Source organism: Protomyctophum parallelum (genome assembly GCF_964188405.1).
Source record: "Protomyctophum parallelum genome assembly, chromosome: 7".
In the NCBI taxonomy this organism is placed as follows: Eukaryota; Metazoa; Chordata; class Actinopteri; order Myctophiformes; family Myctophidae; genus Protomyctophum; species Protomyctophum parallelum.
The window spans coordinates 50,398,114-50,417,134 of NC_139705.1; the positions used below are offsets into that span (position 1 = coordinate 50,398,114).

Consider the following 19,021-nt stretch of genomic DNA (forward strand, 5'->3'; position numbering starts at 1 on the left):
ACCTTCGCAACAGATTGATGTATGACTGATGCAAGCTTGCAATGCATTTCCAATGGGAGTCACATGGTTTGACACAACATTTGTGTTGTGTGAGGGGGGGGGGGGGGGCAGTCGAAACACAGCCGAAAGCCCTTACAACACAAATGTTGTGTCAAACCATGTGACTCCCATTGGAAATGCATTGGGGCAAGATGTATCACACCCTTTGTATACATCTAGCATGCATCAATGTTGTATGTTAGATGGAAAGGTGTGAGTCGGGCCTGAGACTGCGTGCAACATGACCAGGTACCAGCGGTGGAAAGTAACTAAGTACAGTACATTTACTTAAGAGCTGTACTGTACTTAAGTACAACTTTGAGGTAGTCATACTTTACTTGAGTATTGCCAATTTCCAATACTTTATTTCTACTCCACTAAAATATTGTACTTTTACTCCACTACAATACATCAGTCTGTTGCGAAGGTGTGAGTGAGGCCTTACTTGTAACAGAGTATTTCTAATATTTCAGTATTCAGTATTCATACTTTTACTTTACCTTTTCCAGGTACAGCAAGGAGCTGAGCTTTGTGAGGATCCCCAGCAAGGCCTCGGCCAAGTACCTCGCTAAGAAGTACAACAAGACAGAGCAGTACATCGCGTGAGTTCACCCATTCTGACCTGAGATCAGATTCATACGAGGTTTCCACTGGACACCCACTGGTCTGATTAACCCATTCTGACCTGAGATCAGATTCATACGAGGTTTCCACTGGACACCCACTGGTCTGATTGACCCATTCTGACCTGAGATCAGATTCATACGAGGTTTCCACTGGACACCCACTGGTCTGATTGACCCATTCTGACCTGAGATCAGATTCATACGAGGTTTCCACTGGACACCCACTGGTCTGATTAATACAGCATCACAATCATTATCCAACTGTATCCATTTATATGTTGGCTATTCAAAAATAGCAGATGTACAAAAGCTCACAGCATGTATGTATGTCACTTTGTGCCGCGATCGAGCTTAAATCTGCTACTTCTGAAAATCCCGCATTTACAATACATTGGCTTTTAATGTTGTTAGCTTATAATATTAGCACATGTAAGCTAACACACAAGAAAAGACGTGATCTTGGCTCTTTTGGAAGGAAAAAAAGAACAACAAAAGGCAGCAACGCGACACTCTTCCATGGCTATGTTGCAATATATGCCTATATAATCCGTGAAGTGTACATTTTCATTGGGTGTATAATAATGTATTTATAAGAGAGGGAAGAAAAATAAATAAAAGTGCGTGTGTGTAGGCAACAATGACGTCTCCAGCTGAAGAGGTGTGAACGAGTGGTGCGGGGGAGAAAGGGGGAGAGCGGTCGATTGGGCCGGAATAGTCAGACTGAGTAGTAGTGAAATTTTTTCAGACTTCCTAGTGTTAAAGCATTATGTTATACTTAACCCATTCTGACCGGGCACCCATTTTGGTGTCAGCATCATGTTATGCTTTAGCTATTTAAAAATAGCAGATCTACAAGCTCATATCGCGCCACCGAGTGGCGCGATACGAGCTTGTAGGTCTGCTATTTTTGAAAAATGTAAGAGCGACTGACATTTTTAGAATCTGATCTCAGGTCAGAATGGGTTCATCAGACCAGTGTGTGTCCGGCGGAAACCTAGTATGAATCTGATCTCAGGTCAGAATGGGTTAAGCTATTGAAAAATAGCAGATCTACAAGCTCATAGCTCATAGAAGCTATGAACTTGAACACTATAACATGGCCTTTCTGTACTTAAGCTCTGTCTCTTTCTCACCAGAGACAACATCCTGGTCTTGGACATATTCTTCGAGGCCCTGAACTACGAGACCATCGAGCAGAAGAAGGCCTATGAAGTAGCTGGACTTTTAGGTAACGGACGTGTTCATGAATCGCTTTCATTCCAAACATGTACAGTTATATGGGACTGCTCTGGCCTTACAGTAATGGCATAGCATGTCATTTTGCCCTCTGTTTAGTGTTTACATGTCAAAACAAGAATATATACAGTACATTATTTAATTCGACCCATCGTTTCCCTCTACAGTAGTGTGGTGGGTATCCGGAGAACTCGCCAGTTTACCAAGTCGCCGCAAATTAGTGCATTTTAGTTTTACTTCACCTTCATTTAAATTGCATTGAATTGATAAATGGAGAGGATAGTTGTTTAGAGTTAACACTAGAGAAAGTAGAGAAAGTTTAAACACCAAAGTACAGAAACAATGTAATTCATTAGTAAAGAATATCGTGAAATGGTAGACCTACTTATCATTGGTATTCACATATACTCCATATCGTCAACTAGCTGACCATTTAATTGCACAAAATAATTTGATCACTTTGGAAATTAACTATAACATCTGTGGGTTTGACATAAACTACACTGATGAAGACAGCATGTTAACATAACGATGAAGACATTGATGAAGGATTTTCGCCATGGCGACTTGGTAAACTGGCGAGTTCTCCAGTATTGGTGGTGTTTACAGAAACACACTGCCCTCTCACTGTTATGTTGGTGTTTTATAGCATTTGTGTACTTATGTATTGTGATTTCTTGTTGTCTTTTAACCCTCGTAAAATAAGTTTTCCGAAAGGAAAAATAAAGTACTTTGACGTTGAAGTTGTTTTTGTTGCCTGAAAACATCTCTCTCCAAAACAGCAGTTTGTTTCTGCAGGAAAACACCACCACACTACTCCAATGGCTGTGATAACACCTGCTATAGAGGGACATGATTAGTAAATGGAAAAATCTAAAGAAATCAAAAAACATTTTGAATACTGTAAAAATGTTAAATGTGAGACCGAGTCGTTCTTTCTGTATACTTTAGCACCTAATAAAAAGCTCTAAAGGTCCGTGCTTCTCCAGTCTCTTCTCCTTCAGTTGAACATTTGAGACAGAAGGGCTTCTGTGCTCAGAAGAGCTTTGAGAAGAGCTTTGAGACAGTAGGGCTTCTGTGCTCAGAAGAGCTTTGAGAAGAGCTTTGAGACAGAAGGGCTTCTGTGCTCAGAAGAGCTTTGAGACAGTAGGGCTTCTGTGCTCAGAAGAGCTTTGAGAAGAGCTTTGAGACAGAAGGGCTTCTGTGCTCAGAAGAGCTTTGAGACAGAAGGGCTTCTGTGCTCAGAAGAGCTTTGAGAAGAGCTTTGAGACAGAAGGGCTTCTGTGCTCAGAAGAGCTTTGAGAAGAGCTTTGAGACAGAAGGGCTTCTGTGCTCAGAAGAGCTTTGAGAAGAGCTTTGAGACAGAAGGGCTTCTGTGCTCAGAAGAGCTTTGAGACAGAAGGGCTTCTGTGCTCAGAAGAGCTTTGAGACAGAAGGGCTTCTGTGCTCAGAAGAGCTTTGAGACAGAAGGGCTTCTGTGCTCAGAAGAGCTTTGAGACAGAAGGGCTTCTGTGCTCAGAAGAGCTTTGAGACAGAAGGGCTTCTGTGCTCAGAAGAGCTTTGAGACAGAAGGGCTTCTGTGCTCAGAAGAGCTTTGAGAAGAGCTTTGAGACAGAAGGGCTTCTGTGCTCAGAAGAGCTTTGAGAAGAGCTTTGAGACAGAAGGGCTTCTGTGCTCAGAAGAGCTTTGAGACAGAAGGGCTTCTGTGCTCAGAAGAGCTTTGAGAAGAGCTTTGAGACAGAAGGGCTTCTGTGCTCAGAAGAGCTTTGAGAAGAGCTTTGAGACAGAAGGGCTTCTGTGCTCAGAAGAGCTTTGAGAAGAGCTTTGAGACAGAAGGGCTTCTGTGCTCAGAAGAGCTTTGAGACAGAAGGGCTTCTGTGCTCAGAAGAGCTTTGAGACAGAAGGGCTTCTGTGCTCAGAAGAGCTTTGAGACAGAAGGGCTTCTGTGCTCAGAAGAGCTTTGAGACAGAAGGGCTTCTGTGCTCAGAAGAGCTTTGAGACAGAAGGGCTTCTGTGCTCAGAAGAGCTTTGAGACAGAAGGGCTTCTGTGCTCAGAAGAGCTTTGAGAAGAGCTTTGAGACAGAAGGGCTTCTGTGCTCAGAAGAGCTTTGAGAAGAGCTTTGAGACAGAAGGGCTTCTGTGCTCAGAAGAGCTTGCCAACTGCATTAGAAACCCGCTCCTCCACAATGCTCACACAGTTGTCTTATTTCAGGTGATATTGGCGGTCAGATGGGCCTTTTCATTGGAGCTAGTATACTCACTATTCTGGAGCTGTTTGACTACATTTATGAGGTAAGGATTCATAGAGAATGTGTTATAGGTATATGACTAACTAATAATAACCAATATAGAATTGTAAAATAAAATAATGTTTTTCTTCTTTTTTGTTCAACCCTTTTCAACCTATTTTAATAGGTTAATAAATAAACAATAACACAAAAATCACTTGTGTGAAGTGAGGGGCACTCTTATCATCATATCAGCCAATCAAATCATCACATTCCATGCTACAAAGTCAAATACACACAGCTGTGCATAGGAGGGCCTAGTGCCCCTCAAAAACCACGCGGGCACCTCACGTATTAGGACGAGGTACACCAGAAACAAGGGCGGGAGTTTTCCATTAATCTATCATGGTTTAAATGAAGTTTGAAGTTATGGGTTTGTAAAGGAAGGGGAGCTAAAATAAATATCAAATATCAAAATACTGAATCGACCAACTTAAAAACTGTCTGGGATGTTCACATAAGCCTGAGTAGACGATAAAATGAACCAACGTTTTTTGAGGGGCGCTAGCCCCTCCTATAAACAGCTATAGTGTATATATTATATACCTATAATCAAGATAGTGTCTTAACACAAACATTAAATGCCATTGACAATGAATGGAACAATTATGTCATATATGTATCTGAACAAATCGGCTGTTGGTGGAAACCCTTGGCCAATAAGGGACCACCATTCTTGGTGACGGAACTATGGTATGTTTCAAGGTTGGTATAAGTCAGTAATTGATTAGAGCGTTCTGGGCGGGTGGTGTTTGTTATGCTTTAGCTATTTAAAAATAGCAGATCTACAAGCTCATAGCGCGCCACCGAGTGGCGCGCTATGAGCTTGTAGGTCTGCTATTTTTGAAAAATAGTGAAAATGTGCCTCAAATCTTTGAATGTATATATATATATAACGTTTTTAACTCAAATCTTTGCTCCTGCATGAGAGGTTCCTGGAACAACATATTTTCAGATGGGGGGCCGATTACATACGTATACATGTTTGGGGTCCTTGACATGAAATATTGAGCGCCACTGATACTACAGAAACATGAGGTTTTTCAGAAAATTGTCACCATTTAGAAGACATTTTTCAAAATTTCGACGTCAGGCCTAAATGGGTTAAGTAACGAATGTGAGTACTTTTTCCACCACTGGTGAACGCAGCAGCAGTAGTCATGTACTGTACGTACAAACGGTGTCTCGTTGTGTGTTTTGTCCCCCCCAGGTGTTGAAGTACAAGCTGTGTCGCTGCTCAGAGAAGAAACCTCACAGCAGCGACAACGACCAGGGCACCGTGCTGAGCCTGGACGACGTCAAATGCCACGTCGCCAACTTCCACTGAGCCTCCTCTCCTGCGAGCTGCCATGGAACTGTGTGGAAGCAGACTGCCAGGGCCGTAGCTGACCATTTGGTTGCCCTACTCGTAGGATATTTGTGCTGCCCCCCCCCTCCTCCCGACGAGAGCACTGCTATTCCTCATGCAGATCGGCTATTTTCACTGTTTGTGAGAACGCACACACAGCCGCTCGTCATTACGCGGCAGAGCCGGAGAGAAAATAGTTATTTTGAGGGTCAGCTTGGCACATTTTGTTGCCCCCTCAGTGTGTTGCCCTACTCACAGCGCATACTGCGCTTATAGGTAGCGACGGCACTGCAGACTGCAATGGAACTGTGTGGAAGCAGACTGCAATGGAACTGTGTGGAACCGGACTGCAATGGAACTGTGTGGAACCGGACTGCAATGGAACTGTGTGGCACGCACCGGACTGCCAAGGAACTGTATGGAACCGGACTGCCATGGAACTGTGTGGAACCGGACTGCCATGGAACTGTGTGGAACCGGACTGCCATGGAACTGTGTGGAACCGGACTGCCATGGAACTGTGTGGAACCGGACTGCCATGGAACTTCATCGTCCACTGAACGTCCTGCCTTGCCATGCGGTGTGGAACCGAACTAGATCTCTGTTCTTCATGCAGTGGCGTTGCGTCAACCCGTAACGTTGGCTGGTGCAAAAGAGAATGTGTCCTACTTGTGCCTGGATTTAACCACATCAACCCTATAGTGTCCCTCTATCTATAGCGTCCAAAAGGACCCTGTCTTTTTTTTAGACAAAAAAAGGGGTGTAAAAGGGGACTACAGCGAAAATAAGACTGACTATACTGTGGTTTCTTTTATTAACCTTCTACTGTATGTATGACGGTCGCAAGCAATTCAAATGAATGGGATCAATGGGTTGAACACACAGCGTGTCACAATGCATGCTCAGCAGAGAGTGGGGGAAAAAGGCCTAGTATAGTATAGATCAGGGTTCCCCAATTAATTTTCCTCAAGGGCCATATTTTGACTAGGGTACCAGGCTGGGGGCCGAGTCTGCACGCGCGAGGTCGAGGTCTTGCCCTGAAATTAATGATCAGGGCAAGACCCCATTTGAAAAGGACCCCCAGTTTGACATGCAGAGGCTACTGACCCCCCCCCAAAAAAATGCTATTTTTAAATCTTTTAATTTTGAGAACATTTCTCATGAGAAAACAAGTATATCATAAACACGTTTTTGATTGATATTCTAATAAAGGATATTAGACTGCAAAGACGTTACTTCTACATTATAGAAGCTTGCTCATTAACAAGTGAACAAGTACAAATAAAATAAATTGAACTTTATTTTTATATAACCACTTCAAAATTGATTTAAAGACTGTCAATCTTGAAGCTAAAACATAATTTGAAAAGTAAAATAAATCGGGTCACTGATGACAACAAATCAAATAATAGCAAACCGATAAATCAGTCAGGCTCCGGGTAACAGCAATTGGCGTCATGAGTGTAATCTATGAAACAATTGTGTTCCAATCTACATTCTCCAGAACGGTTCATTCAACAAACTGAGAAGGGGTCAAATGTGTTGAGGTTTCCCTACAACAACACGTTTCTATTTCCTTTTATTTGAGGTAATTTGGTGTCTTTGTAGATTTGCATGACTGTACTGTACCACTGTACTACTGTACTGTACTGCATGATCTGTCCTGTTTAAACCACTAATTTAGCTTTTTGTCTCCACCAGGCCGAAGGCATGTGGGGAGAGTATGTTTTGCACTTCGTCCGTCCGTGTGTCCGTCCGTCCGTGTGTCCGTGAACAGCTAATCTCGGCCACCGTTAACCCGGTCCATGCCAAAGTTTGCACACACACTCCCTGGATGCCAACGATGAACCTCTGCCCCAAACTTTCCAGAACGGCCTGTTATAGCGCCACCAGGAGGCCGCTTTGTGCAAAACAAGTTTTTTCACAGTACACCTACAGATTTTGTCCAAATCACGCAAATTAGTACACAGTCTCTCTAGAGCCATTCAACGAAACGGGTCTTTCAGATTTCTCAGACTCCATCCTGATTGGTTAAGATTGGCTTCCAAAGTTCACAGGAGTGCTCAGTTTCAAACAAAATGCTGCAAATCATGAACACATCGCGTGATTTCCGTGAAATTGTGCACCCACATTCCTACTAGGCCGAGGACGAAATGCCACATGAACAATTTCAACTCAGCCTCAAGGTGGCGCTATAACTGGCCGAAAAGTGTTTTTACCTCTAACTGCACGGATCTGTGGATAACCTGGTGGAGACCTGTGCCCAGAAGGGCACTTTTTCTAGTTTTTATTCTTTTCGTCACAAGTTAATTCTACGTTGTCCATTTGAGTCATTCAACTAGCACATTTCTTTTGGTAGAAGCGAGCTACACCAGTCCTGTGCTTACAGGGATTAAGGGAATATAATTGAGTGATTTCATTTTCTAAAAGATGGAGTGCCGCGATTTGTTTCCACCCTAAAACATGATCATCAGGTCTTATCGTTATATAAGGAGGTATAATTTTTTTCAAGAAAAGTGTACAGTATTTGTTAAAATGTTGTTTTTATGTGGGCACGCCCACCAGTTCATTAAGTATGCCTGGTTTGCCTGGTGGGTGGTGATGGGTGGTGATCCACCTGAACTGAAGCCGCACCCACAGCTTTAGTTGTATGATAAAGGGGGAGGGGTTAGTGGAGGGGCTGATAGTGTGACGTCACTATATTACTGTTTATTTCATTGGCCCGTTTGACCGTCAAGGGTTCAGCCTCCAGGAAGAAACCCCAAATACAAAGTGAATACACTATTGCACATAAAAACGACTCCAGGGTGTCTAATGAAGTACTGTCACCTCATAGACACATGAAAAACTGGAAAAATACAATACAACAATATTGTGGCACTCCATCTTAAAGATTTTCAAAAGTGCTCAAACTCCTTTTCACTTATTTTTCACCTACAGTATAACGTCATGTCCCCAAAGTTTGGGATGCCAAGGTTCTTCTTCCATTTCATGTGGCTATAATTGTCTCCACCAGCCGAAGGCATGGGGAGAGTATGTTTTGCACTCCGTCCGTCCGTCCGTGTGTCCGTGTGTCCGTGTGTCCGTGTGTCCGTGTGTCCGTCCGTGACCAGCTAATCTCAGCCACCGTTAACCCGGTCGATGCCAAATTTTGCACACACACTCCCTGGATGCCAACCATGAACCTCTGCCCCAAACTTTCCAGAACGGCCTGTTATAGCGCCACCAGGAGGCCGCTTTGTGCAAAACAGGTTTTTGCACAGCACACCTACAGATTTTGTCCAAACATCACGCAAATTGGTACACAGTCTCTCTAGAGCCATTCAACCAAACCGGTCTTTCATATTTCTCACACTCCATCCTGATTGGTTAAGATTGGCTTCCAAAGTTCACAGGAGTGCTCAGTTTCAAACAAAATGCTGCAAATCATGAACACATCGCGTGATTTCCGTGAAATTGTGCACCCACATTCCCACTAGGCCGAGGACAAAATGCCACATGAACAATTTCAACTCAGCCTCAAGGTGGCGCTATAACTGGCCGAAAAGTGTTTTTACCTCTAACTGCACGGATCTGTGGATAACCTGGTGGAGACCTGTGCCCAGAAGGGCACTTTTTCTAGTTCCCATCTGGGTCGACCACAGCGGATCATCAGTGTCCATCTTTGTGTAACTCCTGCCATGTCCTCTCTCACGGCATCCATTAACCTCCTCTTTGGCCTTCCTCTTCAGCATTATTCTCTCCCAATGTAGCCCTCAATCATTCATCACCTCCTCTGTGGGGGGGGGGGGGGGCATGTTCTATTTGCTATGTGTGAGCTGTCTGTACTACAGGGGCCAAACACCAGAGAGCTTAATAATACTGTCAACTAAATGTGAACTAAATGGTCCAGAATGCTGATGCCTGATGCCATTTTTTTAATATATATATACACAGTATAATTGCAATTATTTAGCAAAATCGTCAGCTATTTCTTATATTTTGGCCTGTTCTAGCCATGGTGCATTATGTTCATTCATCTATTCCTGTGTCGATTTACTGCAATTCTCTGAAGAATCCATCCATGGTTCAAAATGCCGCAGCTCGACTTTTAACTGGTTCCAGAAAGTTACACCAAATTTGGCCTCCCTGCACTGGCTTCCCATTTAGTTTAAAATTATATTCATTACGTACAAAGCCAGGTCCAGCCCCGTCTCATATTTCTGATTTACTTAAACCCTATAGGAGCCTGAGATCATCGAGCAAAGCACTGCTTACTAGCATTCCAAAGTGTTGCTGAATAACTGTAGGAGAGCGAAGTGGTGCAAAGTAAGTAGTAAGTACTGTACTTTGTACAATGTTGAGGTATTTCTACTTTACTTGACCATTTCCAATTTCCAATACTTGTACTTTTTTGTACTTTTACTCCACTACCTTTATTTGAAAGGTTTAGCTACTAGTTACTTTGTAGTTTTTGATTATTATTACAAAACATACATTAAGTAACAAATTGGTGGTAATTTTCCACGTTTGCTATTGGAGCTCCAACACTCTGGAATGCCCTGCTGAGTCTGTGCCTCGCTTTAAATCACTGAGAACTCACCTTTACAAAAAGGTGCTTTTAACCCCCAAACCTCAGTTTTTAGGAGCCGAGTGTACGGCGGCTGGGATGAGGATCAGCGTCTCCAAATCTCAGGCCATGGTTCTCAGCAGGAAACCGGTGGATTGTGCAGTCCGGGTAGGGAATGAGGCATTACCCCAGGTGAAGAAGTTCAAGTATCTCGGGGTCTTGTTCACGAGTGAGGGGAGGACGGAGAAGGAGATCGGAACGGCAGGGGCGGTATTGCAGTCGCTGTACCGCTCACTGTTGTGACGAAAAGAGAGTTGAGCCAGAAGGCAAAGCTCTCCGTCTACCGAGCAATCTTCGTTCCTACTCTCACCTATGGTCATGAGGTGTTCCTACTCTCACCTATGGTCATGAGGTGTTCCTACTCTCACCTATGGTCATGAGGTGTTCCTACTCTCACCTATGGTCATGAAGTGTTCCTACTCTCACCTATGGTCATGAAGTGTTCCTACTCTCACCTATGGTCATTAAGTGTGGGTCATGACCGAAAGAATAAGGTTAGAGATAGGGTGAGAAGTTCAGTCATACGAGAGAGACTCGGAGTAGAACCGCTGCTCCTTCGCCTGGAAAGGAGCCAGCTGAGGTGGTTCGGGCATCTGGTTAGGATGCCTCTCGGGCGGCCTCCCTAGGGAGGTCCTCGACGCACGTCCCACTGGGAGGAGAACCCGGGGCAGACCAAGGCGCATTTGGAGGAAACACATCGACTCACTGGCCTTGGAACGTCTCGGAATCCCTCAGGAGGAAGTCACTAATGTTGCTCTGGAGAGGGAAGTCTGGAGCACTCCGGTGGAGCTGTTGCCCCCGCGACCCGACTACGGATAAGCGGTTGAAGACGGATGGATGGATGAATTAGGAGACAATTAATATGTCATAATTGTGACAACCCCAGGCTCTCATGTAGCGATGCTGGATGACACGTCAGAAATGTAAATATTATGGTGCTGACTGTGTCGTGTTGTGTCAGTACCATCAACTGTAAATCCATGTAAATACTGACAGGACTATGAATAATGATCTTACTGTGTTTGCATAATAGTAGTAATATAGTCTACTGTTAAAATTGATTTTGGTGCTGTCGAGCAGAGACCTTATACTCTGTGTTCCAAGTTGTTTTTCCATAAATGAATGCCTTTCTTCATCGTACAAGAGTCACACACAGAAGTCGTGAAATAGCCAATCTACAAGCCCACAAGGCGTCGCATCTATAGCTTGTAGATCGGCCATTTTCACAGTGTTTACTTTTTTCTTTAAATACAATAATACTTAGTAATAATAAGGTTTCTACCTGACAGCAGTGATATGCTGTGTGTATGCGATGGTTCCGTTTTCTTTGTAAATACCAGTTTACATGTTTTCAGACTGTTTTACTTATGTAAAGCAACAACATAATATATCCATCTATGGCAACAATAAAGTATAAGCTGTTTCAGTTTTTTTGCAAGCATAATGTACTAAAAATCATGCCTTGTGATGGTGGCTATATGGCCGTTCATACTAGCTCAAGGAATGTTATTTGTGCAAAACTAATGCTTGGAATGGATTAAGAATCATGAAAACCCCCTAGTTTGACACATCACATGCTACTTAAAGCGCAAATAACATGCATTTTAAAACAGCTTTTAATATTTAATATCATATTGTCTATGTCCCTCAAAGTTATTTCTAATGGTTTGAGCCTCAATCACCACTCTGATATAACCAGGCCTTGTCAATTCTTTCTGGACTTTGAAAGCAGTTTTAGCTGCAGTACCACACTGTCCTGAGGTGGTGGGGGTGCTGATATGCAGATTATTTCATATTTGAGTCATTATAATACTCATGCTAGATAAACCCAGGCTTGTTTCCATTCCATGCCAGCTTGGAAAATCAACAATGGTGGACATTTTAAACAAAGTGGAAATGCAAATTTGGAACTGAAGGAGGAATTATACAAAGTAGGGTGACATTGATGACATCACAATGAGGCCAAAATCAGTCAAGCTGTTCCTGAGAGCAATTTCCATTAAAACACCCATATGACATGAAGGCCTGATTGTTCAAAATTGGTTATTTGTGGGGATAGAAAACACACATGGGAGCCCCAAAAACACAAAATAAATTGAAAAAGTTGAATTTTATGTTATAGGTCCTTTAAAGCATAATGAATATTTGTCATTTTTGCCTTATATAGGATGTTAATGGTATGGTCACATATAAATTCCATAGCATTGGCCTTAAATTCCATAGCATTGGCCATAATTCCATAGCATTGGCCCTAAATTCCATAGCATTGGCCCTAATTCCATAGCATTGGCCCTAATTCCATAGCATTGGCCCTAAATTCCATAGCATTGGCCATAATTCCATAGCATTGGCCATAATTCCATAGCATTGGCCCTAATTCCATAGCATTGGCCCTAATTCCATAGCATTGGCCCTAAATTCCATAGCATTGGCCCTAATTCCATAGCATTGGCCCTAATTCCATAGCATTGGCCTTAAATTCCATAGCATTGGCCATAATTCCATAGCATTGGCCCTAAATTCCATAGCATTGGCCCTAATTCCATAGCATTGGCCCTAATTCCATAGCATTGGCCTTAAATTCCATAGCATTGGCCATAATGCCATAGCATTGGCCCTAATTCCATAGCATGGCGGACGATTGCAATCAGAACTACAGACTCACACTCCCAATCTTACGCCATAGTCTGAAAACCATAGTGTGTGTGTGTGTGTGTGTGTGTGTGTGTGTGTGTGTGTGTGTGTACATACTTTGTATCTGAAAATGCACATTGCTGTCAGACTCATTTGTGCGTACTATACAAGCAAAGTGCTGATTCATGTGTTACACTGATATTTCAGCATCACCCTCATGACCATGACACCACACACACACACACACACACACACACACACACACACACACACACACACACACACACACACACACACACACACACACACACACACACACACACACACACACACACACACACAGTAGCAGTAGTGTAGCAGTATAGTGTTTGTCTGATCAACCACTTCCTTCTGATTATGATCATATTATTGTCGGGCAGAAACCTTCTATCTCCTCCATATTTCATTTGTAAATGAGTATTAAAGAATACTGTCATGTACACTAAAGTGCCTTGCAGAGTCGAACGTAATCGACGCAAGAATACTTAAGCCGGGGTAGGCACAGGGGATGGTGATGAATACTTAAGCCGGGGTAGGCACAGGGGATGGTGATGCACAGTTAAATGAAGTCTCCTCACATTCAAATTACATCAAACTCTCTGACTGGGGAGGGAGTCTAATGATCATTACATCCTGATGTGAACACATGTCTAAAGAAGAACAAAATAAAGGTTATCGGTTATGTATAACCTATTAGCACACACACACACACACACACACACACACACACACACACACACACACACACACACACACACACACACACACACACACACACACACACACACAAAGTGTCATAATGACTGGCGACACAGGCAGCATGAATACCTGCTGACAGCGAGTCACAGCCAGGATGTTATTGGATACATTGTGCATTGTGTTGCATCATGGGATTTACAGTGACCTGATGCAACCCGATAGTACAATGATACTAGGCCTATGATTACATTTCGCAGAAAAAAAAGGAATAATCCGTAATCTCTTGAGTATATAGTTTCTTAGAAACGTCTTTATTTAAAGGTATATTCAGTGATTTCACTTAATTCAAATATCACTTATTTTTTTGTTTTGTTGTGATAATCCTCCCTACTATAGAGTGTGCTGGCCATATAAGGAGTTCCTCCCTGTCCCCAGTTAACCCCTGGGGGTCAAAAAACCTTAGGTTTCGTTTTTGACTCTCTATCCTGATTGGACGAAAGGCTGGGTCCCACAGCCAAAAACGAAACCTAAGGTTTTTTGAGTGAAATCACTGAATATACCTTTAATGAACACACAGCAGCAGTCTGTCTACCTAGAGACATTTGAGCGGAAACCATCTTGGATTTAGAAAAATGGTGACCTTTGAATATTACCTCATTCAATTATCTTGACTTCTAGATTAGTGGTTAAATCTACATTTTTATGGTCAGGAAATCCAATGGTGTGGTGTTTTTCCCCCTCTGTATGACATGTAATCCAATGGTGTGGTGTTTTTCCCCCTCTGTATGACATGTAATTTAATGGTGTGGTGTTTTTCCCCCTCTGTATGACATGTAATCCAATGGTGTGGTGTTTTCCCCCTCTGTATGACATGTAATTCCGCTGTAGGCTACTGATGCGCCATCCTGTGAGAGGGTTATCTAATAGTCCAATAAACAGGCTGTACACTTAAAATTATGGATTCACAAGATCTGGCATTTATTGATTGCCCACAATTATCCCAAATTGAATGGTCATGTGATATACATATGAACAGCAAAGACATATATGAAAGCCAATACGACCTGTTACATCACGAATTCGGATTCGATCATATCAGTCCACAGATTTGGGGGCCCCGCGAAGCGCAGGCCAGAGAGTTGTCTGACCTGGAGAATTCTGACGTGTCACTCCCTGACCTGCCGCTATATAAAAACCTCTCTCCTGACTGCGCGCAGCTCGGCTGCACACTCTGAAAGTAATGGTAACTGCTTGAAGGGTCTACTTTCCCCCACCACTACTTAGTTTAGACTAGTCACTGGTTCATTTCTTGTAAGTGAAAACAAAGAAACAAATTGTGTATGCACTATGCACTATGCTTCACTTCGTCACTTCATCACTTGGAATGGATCCTATTCCTACAGCAGGCCTACATGACCCCCCAGACGCTTGTTTTCATCATATTCACCCTAAATTCACACCACACGTGAAGGCAGTCTACTGAAATGCACAAGCAATGAGCTGAGCTCACAAAGGAATGAAACTCGATATCTTATTGCTAAAAAGGGAAGTGTGTGTGTGTGTGTGTGTGTGTGTGTGTGTGTGTGTGCACGAGCGGCTGTTGCAACATGGAATGTAGGCTACAGTTACAGTAACATGATGCAACCCGATAGTAAAATGATACTACTAGGCGTTTGATGTAACATGATAGTGTGATTATATTATCATACAATCATAAAGTTGATTAAAAATGTATTATGAATGTATGATGCATATCACACCATCAAGTAACCTATGTCACACACACACCCACACACCCACCCACCCACCAACACACACCCCCACCCACACAGGCAAAGTAATAGGCAAAAAACTTTCCTACTTTGAGTCGTCTTCCACAACTTAGTGATGTATGACCAGGGTAAACTGTTAGATAGAGACCTCCTGGTCCTCCTCGGACAACCCTCCAGGGCTGTGATGGTCATCTCCATCCAGTTGTCATGTTGACCCAAGCCCTCCAGGGCTGTGATGGTCATCTCCATCCAGTTGATCACGTTGACCCAAGCCCTCCAGGGCTGTGATGGTCATCTCCATCCAGTTGTCATGTTGACCCAAGCCCTCCAGGGCTGTGATGGTCATCTCCATCCAGTTGTCATGTTGACCCAAGCCCTCCAGGGCTGTGATGGTCATCTCCATCCAGTTGTCATGTTGACCCAAGCCCTCCAGGGCTGTGATGGTCATCTCCATCCAGTTGACACGTTGACCCAAGCCCTCCAGGGCTGTGATGGTCATCTCCATCCAGTTGTCATGTTGACCCAAGCCCTCCAGGGCTGTGATGGTCATCTCCATCCAGTTGACACGTTGACCCAAGCCCTCCAGGGCTGTGATGGTCATCTCCATCCAGTTGTCATGTTGACCCAAGCCCTCCAGGGCTGTGATGGTCATCTCCATCCAGTTGTCATGTTGACCCAAGCCCTCCAGGGCTGTGATGGTCATCTCCATCCAGTTGTCATGTTGACCCAAGCCCTCCAGGGCTGTGATGGTCATCTCCATCCAGTTGTCATGTTGACCCAAGCCCTCCAGGGCTGTGATGGTCATCTCCATCCAGTTGTCATGTTGACCCAAGCCCTCCAGGGCTGTGATGGTCATCTCCATCCAGTTGTCATGTTGACCCAAGCCCTCCAGGGCTGTGATGGTCATCTCCATCCAGTTGACACGTTGACCCAAGCCCTCCAGGGCTGTGATGGTCATCTCCATCCAGTTGTCATGTTGACCCAAGCCCTCCAGGGCTGTGATGGTCATCTCCATCCAGTTGTCATGTTGACCCAAGCCCTCCAGGGCTGTGATGGTCATCTCCATCCAGTTGTCATGTTGACCCAAGCCCTCCAGGGCTGTGATGGTCATCTCCATCCAGTTGTCACGTTGACCCAAGCACAGGAACTCAGACAAACGCAAGGAAATGAGGATCATATTAAGTAAAAATGTGTAAATTACTAATAAATGACACAGAGTAACAATGATACAAATCATACAACACTCTAGTAACTAATACAATAATTGAACTCTGTCACAGTATGTGGCTCTGTGTTGCCATACTGTGGCTGTGTGTGGGCGTCGGCTTTCCTCCCTGCTTCCAGCCTTGGCACACCTGTCTGTGGTCACCTCATCGCACTCAATTGACACACCTGCCGGCCATCAACTCAGTATTGACAACTGACAGTATTTAAACCCTGGTCTTCACTCCCCTCATCGCCAGATCATTGTACAACCTTTCATGGAAGTAGCTTGTCTCTAAACCAGTGTTTACGTCCTAGTAGTGAAGTTATAGTTCAATAGTATTCCAAGTCTTAGTTCCTAGTTTTCCTAGTATTTTTGCTCCTGTGTTTCCTGCAAACTCAAGCTCTTCTCCTCTCCTCCAGAACCAGAACCAGCCTGGACTGCTCTCCTCATTCTCCATGTTTGTTTTCCATGCAACCTTCCACAATCTCCAATTCACCATATTGTGAATAAATAACTTAAATTTGCTCCTGTGTTTGGCTCTGCATTTGGGTTCAAATTTCTGCATACCATGACAAACTCATAACAACACTAGAAACATAACAACAGAACCTGAAACACAACTTATGAACCAGCACTGAACACAGGAAAACAGTCTTTATACTCTCAGCAGCTCGTCACCTGGTCCTCACAGGTGACCACACTCAGGGGCCAGGGCAATGACACTCAGGGGCCAGGGCAATGACACTCAGGGGCCAGGGCAATGACACTCAGGGGCCAGGGCAATGACACTCAGGGGCCAGGGCAATGACACTCAGGGGCCAGGGCAATGACACTCAGGGGCCAGGGCAATGACACTCAGGGGCCAGGGCAATGACACTCAGGGGCCAGGGCAGTGAGACTTTTGTTACAGAGCAAGGCAGACTCAGAGCCAGAGGCACGCTCAGAGGCAAACAGTCACATAATGGGGCTGGGTCCACTGCAGAGACACAGCTGGCTCTGTGCTCCCCGAGAACCCCCTTCCTTTCTCTGTGCTACCCGAGAACCCCCTTCCTTTCTCTGTGCTCCCCAAGAACCCCCTTCCTTTCTCTGTGCTACCCGAGAACCCCCTTCCTTTCTCTGTGCTACCCGAGAACCCCCTTCCTTTCTCTGTGCTCCCCGAGAACCCCCTTCCTTTCTCTGTGCTACCCAAGAACCCCCTTCCTTTCTCTGTGCTACCCGAGAACCCCCTTCCTTTCTCTGTGCTACCCGAGAACCCCCTTCCTTTCTCTGTGCTACCCGAGAACCCCCTTCCTTTCTCTGTGCTACCCGAGAACCCCCTTCCTTTCTCTGTGCTCCCCGAGAACCCCCTTCCTTTCTCTGTGCTCCCCGAGAACCCCCTTCCTTTCTCTGTGCTCCCCGAGAACCCCCTTCCTTTCTCTGTGCTACCCGAGAACCCCCTTCCTTTCTCTGTGCTACCCGAGAACCCCCTTCCTTTCTCTGTGCTACCCGAGAACCCCCTTCCTTTCTCTGTGCTACCCGAGAACCCCCTTCCTTTCTCTGTGCTCCCTGAGAACCCCCTTCCTTTCTCTGTGCTACCCGAGAACCCCCTTCCTTTCTCTGTGCTACCCGAGAACCCCCTTCCTTTCTCTGTGCTCCCCGAGAACCCCCTTCCTTTCTCAAAAGGACCGCACATTGATATAATTTGGACACGGACCCCATCTAAAAATGTTTTGTGCTACGGACCCCCAGAAGAAACACACACACACACACACACACACACACACACACACACACACACACGTTGCGCGCACACACACACACACACACACACACACACACACACACACACACCCCTCCCTTAGGTCACAGCCTCAGGTCAACCCTGCTGACAGCTGCATTGTATGCAGGTCTTCACAGGTCACTCAGTTTGCATGTGACTCCCTCAACAGTGTTGCGCGCACAACACACACACACACACACACACACACACACACACACACACACACACACACACACACACACACACAGGCACACGCACACACACACACACACACACACACACACACACACACACACACACACACACACACACACACACACACACACACACACACACACACACACACACACAATTTACAATGTAGGCATTTAGCAGACAATTAGCAGACACACACACACACACACACACACACACACACACACACACACACACACACACACACAGACACACACACACTCATTCCATTCTTTGGTTTGGTTTTCTTGCTCAAAATGCTGCAAATAATGTGCCTGCCACACTGTCTGTCTGTGAGAGTGCATTTCCATTGTGAAACAATACATTCACTGTCAAACATTTTGTCCGACTGTATACTTTCGCCCTACTAAACCAGAGTTATATATAAGCCTCTCTAACCTCTTACCTCTACAAAGCGTTACGCTCTGCAGTACAGCGGTGTCGCTTGGACAACAATACAAAAACAAAAAAACAGAACAAATCTACAAGATCACAACGCGTCGTGACAGCGACGCGGCGTGAGCTTGTACA

General features: G+C 44.6%; 1 protein-coding gene across 1 annotated transcript in view; it reads left to right on the plus strand.

Moving 5' to 3' along the window:
* Window positions 1–5,516, plus strand: part of LOC310862148 (acid-sensing ion channel 1-like) — a gene marked incomplete at both ends in the record, with an annotated part of 165,661 nt that extends 160,145 nt beyond the window's left edge. Inside the window, 4 exons of the mRNA XM_083769883.1 lie at window positions 549–641; window positions 1,802–1,893; window positions 4,114–4,193; window positions 5,400–5,516. Coding sequence (XP_083626009.1) covers window positions 549–641; window positions 1,802–1,893; window positions 4,114–4,193; window positions 5,400–5,516 — 382 coding nt within the window. The remainder of the gene's footprint in view (window positions 1–548; window positions 642–1,801; window positions 1,894–4,113; window positions 4,194–5,399) is intronic.
* Between the last annotated feature and the right edge of the window lie 13,505 nt (window positions 5,517–19,021).